The sequence below is a fragment of the Chlamydotis macqueenii genome, chromosome 6, assembly GCF_036417535.1.
Source record: "Chlamydotis macqueenii isolate bChlMac1 chromosome 6, bChlMac1.mat, whole genome shotgun sequence".
In the NCBI taxonomy this organism is placed as follows: Eukaryota; Metazoa; Chordata; class Aves; order Otidiformes; family Otididae; genus Chlamydotis; species Chlamydotis macqueenii.
The window spans coordinates 2,750,796-2,761,961 of NC_141561.1; the positions used below are offsets into that span (position 1 = coordinate 2,750,796).

At 45.5% G+C, this 11,166-nt stretch overlaps 1 protein-coding gene across 1 annotated transcript in view; it reads right to left on the bottom strand.

Annotated features, from left to right (window-relative positions):
- EPC2 (enhancer of polycomb 2) overlaps positions 1 to 2,956 on the bottom strand; it is a 48,849-nt gene extending 45,893 nt beyond the window's left edge. Inside the window, exon 1 of the mRNA XM_086751156.1 lies at positions 2,569 to 2,956. Coding sequence (XP_086607282.1) covers positions 2,569 to 2,721 — 153 coding nt within the window. The 5' untranslated portion in view covers positions 2,722 to 2,956. The remainder of the gene's footprint in view (positions 1 to 2,568) is intronic.
- Positions 2,957 to 11,166: the final 8,210 nt, after the last annotated feature.

Genomic DNA, 11,166 nt, shown 5'->3' on the forward strand with positions numbered 1-11,166 from the left:
CCCCCACCAACCCCTCTCATAAAAAACAAACGGGCCAAAATCTGCATTTTTGTATATACAAAATATCAATCATGAACAAGGCAAATCACATGCTGTAGTAGCAAAACTTGGTTGTAAAAGAACAGGTCAGACAGACACGTCAATTTTAACCATTTTAAATCCTGCACATCTGTAAATACAAGGTTATTTTCAGTGAAAGCCAGACCTTGAAGATGGTACGCGACCCCGTGATACACTGCACTACAAGACCTTTCTAATTTCACCAAGGCTTCACACAGGGTGGGACAGCAAGGACACATCAGCTTTGTGGCTCTGCACAGCAAGTGTAAGTCATCAGCTACCCTGATGGCTCAAACACCTTTCACAAGATGCACCCTTGGCAAAAGTCTGGGCTAAAAAAAAAAAAAAAAAAAAAAAAAAAAAAAAAAATGCTCTGAGACACTCAAGTACTTGAGATGTCAGAAATGATTATGTGGAGCTCTCTCTCCTCCAAAAAGTCCCTTTCAAAATACATGAAATAGATCATAGCAGTATTTGCTATGAATAAAAGCTGTTTAAATATTTAACTACTGTCATTCAGAACAGCCTTTCCTAGAAGGGCTTTGCATACCACTACCACAAAAAGTTCCATTAAAGAACTATTTGTGCAACAGTGGGAAAGGGCTACCCCATGAATGAAACAGACACTACACGGCAATGATTTAAACCATCTATTAAAAGCACAGTTTACAATCTTGTCTGGCTGATGTCTCTAGCTCTATGCCTATATATTGCTTCAATGACCATTTCATTCAGAGACTATTACATAATATATTGATTACAGCCACATTCCAGTGCAGAGAAAAGCAACATTTCAGTACAACGCTAAAGCAGTTTTACTGAAGTATAAAACTAATCTTCACAATCAGTTAAGGAGTCCACAAGCAGCTTGCTTTGCTTGAACTCTTACAGCAATTTTCCATTAATAAGTTTATTTAAAACATGATTTATCAAAACAACACAATCATTTTGAAAAAATAAGCCATGTTCTATAAACATTAAATGCAACCATGGGGCTGCAAGGTAGACTTTAAGGATGGAGAAAGACAAATTAACTTCCAGGATTGCTTCATTAGTACCACAGTGCTGTTACTTTTAAATGCGCTCTCAAATCCTAGCAGAAATTTACTCTTTGGGAAGTACTGGAAGTTTTGACCACAGTGTGTTACATACTATAAAACGACGGGGGAAACAGAAAAAAAAAAAAAAAAAAACACACACAAAAAACCCACGCAGACAAAAACCCAAAACGCAGCACAACGGTAAGACAGAGCATTCCTTTTAACATCAACAGCCAAGTGAGAAAACCAATCAGCACGGCACGGAGCCTCCTTTGACAGCCGCAGCCCCCGCGAAGCCAATCCACACGCGCAGAGGTTCGGCTGAGGCGGAGACACGGATTCATTGAAGAAATTCTGGAGGGTGCACTTACTATCGGCTCTACATGCAGGCGCAGACACATCAGGCGACAGCCCAGACCCAAGCCTTACACAACTCCGCCGAGCACCAAAGCGCAGGTTTAGGGAGCAGCCAGGCGAACCTGCGCGTTTAAACCGCACCCGAACCGCGGGCACGCATCTTCCAAGCGGTGCCGTCCTGCTGCTTGTCAAAAACCCTGAAACTTATCTTTTAAGTGGACAAAAAGCTTTTTTTTTTTTTGTTTGTTTGGTTGGTTTTTAACGCTACCAGAAGAAGCGGCATCACGTATCTATTTTTAAGGCTTGCTGGTTTATTTAGGAATCATCTCAACACTTAAAAGCCGAACCGTGCAGCTGGAGCTGATGTATCTGACATCCGACGTACCCCATGCAGCACAAAACAATCTCTTTTGGAAAAAAACTCTGAGCCACCGAGTGTTTCCCCCGCTCCATCTGCGGCGGGAAACCGGCTCTACGAGCCACAGCCGCTCGCTGCCCCCTCCAACCGCCAGCACAACACGCGGACAACCGGCGCAAGAAGCGCAGCCCGCAGCGGCCCTCGGCTGTCAGCCGGGCCGGGCAAGGCAAAGCGCCGCTCTCCCCGACACAGCTCCTGCGGCAGCGGCAGGCCAGAGGCTGGGCGTCCCGTCCCCGCTTCCCCCCGCAGGGCCCCCGGGCCGCCCCGCTCCGTTCCGTTCCCGCCGGGCCGCCCGGCTCCGTTCCCGCTCCCCACGCACAAGAGAAGCGGCGGCAAAGGCACCGCTACGCCAACTGCGGCCGCACCGCCCGCTCGCTCATTCAGAGACGCATCTTGCGCTTTCCGCCTTCTTACGCTAGCGTAAAGGCCTCCCACCACCACCCCCCCCCTCCTCCCCGCCACTAATCAAAACACTCGCGAGTCGGGACGCAAGAAGATGGCGGAGCAGGGCCCGCTTACGGCGTCGGACAGCAGTTTACGCTGCGCTCTTTGCGCAGGGCCCCATAAGAGCCGTGCAGCGCTGCGGTGGGGAGAGTGCGTAGTGCGTTTGGTGAATGCCAATGGCCTATTTCCCGTGAGGGGAGGGGGGGGTGTCTGATAAACAATGGTGCCCCCCCTGCGCGGCTCCCTTACCGATTCCTCCTCTTTCTCCATCCCCGTGGGCATCTGCGGCACAGCCCGGTTGATGGAGACGCAGTCGTTGAGGTCGGGCATGTCCTTGCCGCGGTAGATGGGCAGCGGTTTGGCGGCGTCTAGCGCCCGGGCTCGGAAGGAGAGTTTGCTCATTGTCTCCCCCTCACAATAACACCCCGGGGCCGGGCGGGCGGGGGGGGCCTTCAGTGCGGCCTCGCCGCCGCCTCCCAGCCGCTCCCGCACCCGGCCCGCACCACCATGGAGGATCCCGCCGCCCCGGAACAGCTCTCCGCGGGGCCGCCCGTAGCTCACAGCGCACGCCCCGCAGCCCTAGATCCGCGCCGGGCTCGCTCGATCCGCTCCCTGCGCCATGGCAAACATGGCGGACATTAACCAAAGCGGCCAGCGATCCCGACAGACAACGCGAGAGCTCCGGGGGGGGGGGGGGGAGCGGGGGGGGGGGGGAGAGACCGGGAGGGAGGAGGGAGGAGAGGGGCAGCTCGGTGCGCGCGCAGCCGAGGGCGGGAGGCTGAGACGGGGCGGGCGGGGGGGGGGAGGCAGCCGGTTGAGGCGGGAAGGGACGAAGGGGGACGGGGGGAGATTCGGTGTCTCCCCGCCGCAGGTGGAGCAGCGGGAGGACGGTGCGTGACTGGAGAAAGCGGCGGCAGCGAGGCGGGTGGTGGCTGCTGCCAGCGCTGCTCCCCCGCCGCTACCGGTCGTCCCGGAGCCGGTGACAGGCACCGAGGGTCGGCCGGTGGCGGGAGGCCCGGGCGGTAACTGCCAGGCGGGAAGGGCGGGATCCTTCCCTCCGGGGCTGGAACCGGCATCCCTGGCCCGCCGGAAAACTAACTTCAGTTATTGTTACGAACCAGCACTTCAGAAACAAACTCGTACCCGCTCGGTTTCTCCTTTATTCATCGAGAGCGGTGTCTCTCGGCGCGGGCTCTGCCTCGAAGAAGGGTTCCAGTTCTGTGTACCAAAACTTGACCATGTTACCAATGGGACCACAGTGCCAACTGTATCTAATATTCCATCTTTTATTAAAAAAAAAAAAAATCTCGAGCAAATAGGTTCAGTCTCAGAATTGCTGTTCATTTTTATTTACCTGCTGCATTTGACATATAGCTTTATATAGCAAATGCAACTACTAACTCATGACAAACACGTTATTTACAGAATGGAGAGTAAAGAATTGTGTCAGCTAGAGAGAGAGATAAGGAAGATGAAGCAAGTGCAGTAATACGCAGGAGGGGAAAAGAAGCACCAATAACATTATGTTTGTGAGCCGTGGACTCAAATCAGCTTGGGAAAGAGATCTGGAAATTATATTAGCTACTCCTGTGAAAGCATCAGGTAATATATGAACAAATGAAGCTTTAAAAGTTATGAGAAAAGGAACAGAGAACAAAACTGTGATAGACTGCATTTATTTATAATTCCCTTAAAATATTTTTATTCATAAAGATAAGCAGTTCTTGACCTGGATTAGAATTGTCATGCTTTATGCAGAAGCATATCATAAACTGGTTCAGATTGCTCAGTACCAATCTCACGTACAGCTGCCAACAATGCTCTCAACAACATTTCTCTTCACACAAATAGTTGGAAATTGTATCGTTTCTACCTTAGAATTTGTAGTTCCACATCATTTTTGATGTGGCCAAACTTCCAATACCCAAAATCATTTTGATGTCTCCAAATTGACTCACAATTGATTGGCAGCAGCATTTTCCAAAGAGTAATTGTGATGCGCTTCTGCCTGAAGTTGTCTTGTTTGTCAGCTGCTTAAATGTGTGCCTAAAGTAAATGCTGAACCAAATTCAACCTCGCCTGCCCAGACTTATTCTCACATCTTGACACAGACATTTAAAATTGTACCCAAGCCTGAGCTTCCCCTAGAGCTGTTGCCAAACAGCGTATGGGGGGCATGAATTCCACTCTCAGTTGAGAAAATGCATTTTCATCTCACATTTTGTGCATTTTCCATATAAATGCCCTTACACAGATTCTGCTTCAGCCCTGCTGTACAGATAACGTGCATGTGAAATGGTTGGGTTGGCTGCATGGAACAGGCGGTTCCTCCTCAAGTACTTCCTCAAGTAGTTAAAAGACAACAAGGACTTTCCTCTTTCTGCTTCCCTTCTAGCAAGAAAGAGGCATTTTCCACATTGCCGTAAGGTTTTTTCCCTTTTTCAGTTAGCACAAGTGAACAATAGATAATAATAACCTTTTCACTTTGTGTGCATGTTCTGGGTGCTTTTCACTGAATAAACTAAAAAAAAAAAAAAAAAGAACAAAAATGCAACATGTGTACCCTCAGGGATGCTCTTAGTCCTAAACTCATTGCGTTACTTTATTTCTACAAGCGATGCATTTTTGGTTTAAATCATACCCTGTAGGACACTGAGGTTTTTCATGTAGTCAAAAAAGCAATGCACAGAGCCGAACATGGGTAGAACTAAAGTTTCAGCTTCCATTAGCTTAGCTTTAGAGCCAGAGCCATACATCTTTTCAGTACATACTCTGATCCCTTCATCTTTTAAAATATTACAGGTTTTCTAACGAATTCCAGCTTTAAAAGAATTGTGAGCTGTGCTCGACCTATAGATAAAATAACTTGCTTTTGATTAAGGAAACGGTGTCTAAAATGAAATTATTTGTTCAGTAGTTAAATTCTGACTTGTCTTTGTATTTTCTGTGTAAGATAATGGGATTGAATATGCACACTTGCATATTGGGTGGACCAAAAATACCCAAATTGCATTTGAACACATACATCAATGGAAATGTTAGAGTTGTATAGGCTTGGGGGCTTTATCACATCCTTCCTCTTGCTTCTGCTTCTCCATAGTGACATTTAATGCAAGGAATACTTGTTTGCATTGTAGCTCCCTAAAGCCTGGGTCATTTCTGGTGGTCTTTTTGCAAGTTTTCTTCTGCTTTTTTTTTTTTTTTTCCTAATAGTATCCATCTCACTGCATTAGTTTTACACCAAGCAGAAGCATCAATTATGGATGATTATGTCAAGGAAACTCCGCGTACATTATTGCAACAAGACATGTCATGAGCACGTGTAGCTCTTTATTTTTTGTGTTGTTACCTTATAAGCACAAGAAGTATTAAAGAAAATATACATGGCCAGTATAGAAACAGAGATTCTGGAAGCGGTTAATGGTCTCTGCAAAGGCGTGGTTTTGTTCAGCTTTGTGGGGTGTTTGACACCTCACTTAATTGGATAGTGTTACAAGATAACTAGAAGTTTAAGGTGCTAATGACTGTAAATACATAAAAATTATCAGTGAGATACGAAGTGTATAGAAGAACTGTCTTTATGTTCTGTGGCATGCCAGGTAGACACTGCGTGAGGGTGAGGAGATGCGATGAGGAGAGTGATGCTGGCGAATCTATGCTAACAAATATTTCCGATGTCAGTGATACGGCCATTGTACATTCAGGATTCCTGCCTCGGTAGCAGCGGCAGCCGCCTCATTATAGAGTGTTTTCATCTCATGTTTAAGCAAAGCTTCGCTAGAAGGGAGCCTGAAAGTAGCCAGGAGGCTGGCTTAGTAACTTCAGCACAAGGGAAAGTGCTGAGCTTTCCAGGAGATATATGAATGGACTAGGGGCATCTTTTTAAAGGCTATGAAGTCCTCCTTTCTCCCGATGTCTGAGAACTTCTATTGAAGTGAAAGGAACCTCTGTCCTATTCATTTCAAAGGGGGTTTTGTCAGGAAAAAGAGCTTGATCAAAGTAGCTACTAAGCATGCTTGGTGGCTAATGTTCAGAGTTAAATGTATCAGCTGTTCCAAACCATTTCTATTTCAAATTATTCAAAGGGTTTAGGGGACTGGCAGCCTGCACGTTTTCCTCTTTAAGGTCACCAAAACCTGTCAGCCAAAACCTGAAACCTAGTATGGAATAGTTTCTTGGGCGATATTTAAATCTCTGAATTAATATTATAAAAGTTGAAAATTAAGCTAAAATCTCGAGCCCAACAGCAACAGAGACCATATTAAACTAAATATAAAGGCAGCTATGAAAATAGCTGATTCTCAAAATTATCACAGGAGGGTAGAATGATGAAAGATGCTTGAGCTAGGAAGCAGCAGGAAGCTCCTGATTTAAGAGCTTTATACCAAAAATACCCGTGTCAAGAAATATGTTTAAAATGAAAGGAAAGCCTGCTTTGTGTCTGAAGGTTAACGCAGGCATCGGGAGCGGTCGTCAGCTCTGTAAAGGAACCTGGTGCAGCTGCCTCCTATTGTATAAAATCTTGGATTCTTAGTCAAAAGAGAAATCTACTCTTGACTGTGACTGCGCTCTTTTATGACACAATTCAACAAGTGAGTTAACAATGCAGTTACAAAAACAGATGCATTTGTCTTAGCGTTATACTCCATAAACCTGCATGTTTATATGACAGACTACTTCCTTATATCATTTTATGGTACAAACTACACAGAACAACCAGTTTGCCCAACAGATACCAGTTGCCGAGGTTGCAAAAGCTTTCATTTTAAGAGAGGTCATTCACAGGTGCCTATAAAGACATGAAGTTTTACCTTTGTAGGCTGAAATTTGTTCTTCCTCAACGCAGACATGCATGCATGTCTATATTCGTCTCTCTCACAGTTAATATTTACACTGAGCGTGTGGAGGACGTCAAGTAAAACCATTAGCCACCTGTAGGAGCACAGGGCACAAGCACAGAAATCTGGGGTTGATTTTTAAAACTGGCACGACAGAATATGAAGCAAAAATGATGCATTTGTAAACACAGAGGAGTTCTAAACCAGCAATACTTTTTCACCAAAGGGTATTTAATAATAAGGACTTTCATGGCTTAAATATGATACATGAATTCTTGTTACAGAAATCAGTGTTTCCAGAGAGAAACCCACTGAAAATCATAGAATCACAGAGTATCTACAGTTGGAAAGGACCTATAAGGATCAATCATAAACATGAGAAAGTCTACCAAAAGCATTCTGACCCTATTTGACAGCACTTGATGTTGAAAGTGGTCAGCATGGATGGAATTGGTGGCTCTTTTGGTGTTTGACACACAAGATTTGACAGGACATTCCAGTGCAGCACCATCGAGGTCACACGGCGTGATCTTGCAGTGACAGTGCGAAGTGAGATCACGCTAAGGCAGCTGGTTTGGTTGCTCACGTGTAGGTTTGGCAAACTGGCCAGGAGCTTCAGAGTAACAGCTTCTTCTATGTCATTAACTAGAATATACACAAGTGAACAAGAGAATGCCAAATAGTGTGAATAACAAACTCCTCCTGTACATCAGGAAATCTCAGATTTTGTTATTTCTCTTAAGATGAAGAAATATTCTTTCCCATTTTCTCTGCTTCTTCTTAAACTGAAAAAAAAAAGCCCTTTGCACTAAACAAAACCAGATGACGCTCGGCATGGCACGGGCTAGTCCCTTCCCGGTCATTCTGAAGGGCGCAGGAGCTTCCACATGGCTTGTATAAATGTTGCACGTTCGTTTGTTTTACCACCAGGAAAAAGGCAACTTTACAACACAGTGACCAGGGAAGAAGAAAAGAATGGTTATGCCTGGCATCAGAAAACTGCTGTTATAGTTGGTACATAGCAAGGATTGTATTTATACCATTACATTTTGGAAAATAACAGTAGGCCTTAAAAAGAGAGAGATTTAGAAAAATCAAGCAGAGAAAATAATGAAAACCAAGTTTAAAAATGTATACAAATTTATCCCAAAGTCTCAGGCTTCAGGAGGCAAATACAAGATGATTGATTTTTTTTTAAATAATTTTAATTAATTTGAGGAGCTGGGAGCCCCAAGCTTGTATTAAAAAATTAAAAAATAAACCCTATCCTGCCACTAAAAATACCAGTAAAGAACCATGGAGCATTGAAAACTGTTACAATTATTATTCAGAATTCAGAAGCCAGAGTGAAGGAATATCCCTAAAGTGGACTCTGTGAAAAACTCCGCGCCAGCAGTAAGACATGCTCCCTTTCCTCTTCAGATCTTCATAATTTTGCTGAATTTTAGCACAAGGGTAGAAGTGGATCTGCTTTCTAAAAATAAATTTGCAGGCAGCTGTGAAAATAAGAAACCAGGAAATACACAAAGCATAAATACCCTAAAAGCCACTCGCTACCCTAAAAAAAAATCTTGATAATTGCTGTTGTCTGGATTAGTGGCCCAGATGTAACAATTTTTCTTACTGATTAAAAGTGGCAATATTTTCCCTGCCCACTTGGTTCTGAGGCTGGTAGGATTTTCTTCAGCCTGATCTGGAGTAGCAGTCCTCACTGGTGTGGGGAGGGCGTATTTAATGGTGAAAATGGGAATCCTGGAGCAGCCGGCAGCAAAGCGTCTCCCTGCAGAAAGACACCCTTGCCAATGCCGTGTGCTGTTTTTCCCATCGTGGCGGGATAGCTTGAGTGGGAGCCTGACGTCGGGGTGGCTGGCTGAGCCACGCTGACCCTGGCTGCTGGGGTGACCCTGGATTTTGTGAATCCAGGTGTGGGCACAGGCTGAGGCTTCTTGAGATGTCTGTGCAGAAAGCATCTGCTGTAAATGCTCTCAGATCAGCAAAACTCTACCTTCTCTAGTACAGTTTGTTTTCATTTCTCTATGTATAGACTAGACCATTAGCGTTTACACTGTCAAATTTTAGGATTTTATCTCTTCCCAAACTCTTAAATCCTTCCATAACCCCTTAAAAAATAAAATCTGTTCAGTGCTTCTCTGCAGCTGGGGTAGAACCAGGCAGCCACCCCACCCCTGGAGCAGCGAGATGCCTGTGGTTGCTACTCCTCCTCTTCACCTCTTTCTGTGTCACGCTTTTCCTCAAAATGCCATTATCCTGTAGGTTCCCACCAATCCGGATCTCCTCAACGTCAACGGAGGTGCAGGCCACTTGTGCTCTCTGTCAAGGCTTGCTAGGCTTAGGTGACAAAAGGGTGGCGCGACACCCTTTAACCGGTGCTTGCGAAAGGCCAAAGGAGAAAACGATTTCCTGCTCATCCACTTTCCTTGATGATAGCTCCTGTGCAGAAATAGCCCAGATCTGGCTCCTTGCAGCAATTCCCCTGCCCCAAATCACCCTCCTCAATTGTAGTCTAGAGGCATTTCCCTAGGAGGAAAGATTGCACTTTTTTTCGGCTGCGATGCCGTGAAGTTTATCATCGCTCGTATCAGAGCAGAGTCATCGTGTGTTCTGTTCATCCCCAGATTTTCTGGAAAATGGGACTGAAAGCAATCACAGAAGAACAAGAGACTCTCAACAACGTCGCTGTGCATCAAGGAACAAAAATATTAGCTTGACTGCAAGAAAAGTCGAAAGGAAAATGAAAGCGGTGTGCTGGCAATGAGTAGTGGCAATACTGTTTGTAGTACACTCCTAGAGCATAAATTCATAATAACGAAAGAAAGTTTTTAGTCTTCTGTTGTAAGTTATGCAATCAACATACAGATTTAGAAATGTATTCAAGCTTCACATTTCTGTACTTCCTTGCCAATGGGTTTTTTTATTATGCAGACATCAGTCCTAGCAAATCTGATACAGTGTTTCCTCTTCCAAATTGCTATTGATCACTGTTCCTTGAAATATCTTGCTCCATATGATGAATTCATATCTTGATAAATACACAGACACTTTAGAAGACCTGCTTCCAGGAAAGTCACACACTGACACCAGCTATTGCTTCCTCAGGATCAATGTTGCAAGCTATGCTCAGCTGAGCAATTTATTCTTATTTAAGTGACTAACGATTCAGCATTGCTCCCTGAAAAGAGGGGAGAAGTTTGCACATTCAGCTCCTTCACTCTTGCGCTTTTGGTTTGCAGTCAAACTCTTTTTGGAAGGAGGAGCAGCGTGTTGACGTTTGAGGTGGACCTCAGTGCCTCGTACCCATTGCTGGGTCCTGTCCCGGAAAGCCCCACTTCAGGGATTTGAGCTCGAATGATGGGAGAGGTGGGAGCAGACTGGGATAAAAGAGGAGGAACTAGTTGAATTTAAAAAGGTGAGTGAGCTACCAGCTGCAGATGTCCGTGTGTACTCAACCAGCCCTTCCCTTGCTGTCACCTCCTGTCAACACGGTGTGTTTAGCCAGTATGAACTGGGAGGACTGGGGAGAGGAGCTGCAGCTGGCCCATGGTTACTACATGTGTTGGTCATGAGTGCTGGGCCAGGTCGGCTGCCCAGGGGGTGTGACAGCGAGGGTGGGCTGTGTGCACCAGCGACATGGTGCAGGTACACCGTGTTTTGGGTGCAACGCTGAGCTGAGACAAGGCCATTTCGGAGTAAGCACCAGCTCAGTGCTAGGAGAAAGCTGAGTAATCAAGAGGAGGGAGGTTTGGTGCATATACAGATCTGCAGGCACTCTCACTGCGTGAATAGTGCCACTCACACCTCTGAGAGCTTTTGTTTCACTTTGAGTTGATCTTGAGAGGATATTTTCACACAGTTGAGTCTAACTACATATTCGTCTAAGGCTGAACGTGAAGCTGGATGTGTAGAGCCTCCTCCTTGTGTACCAGACTCAGGTTTGGAGCACAGACAGAGCAGTGCCTGTCCACATTTCTCTGAACTTCACTAAGAAAAA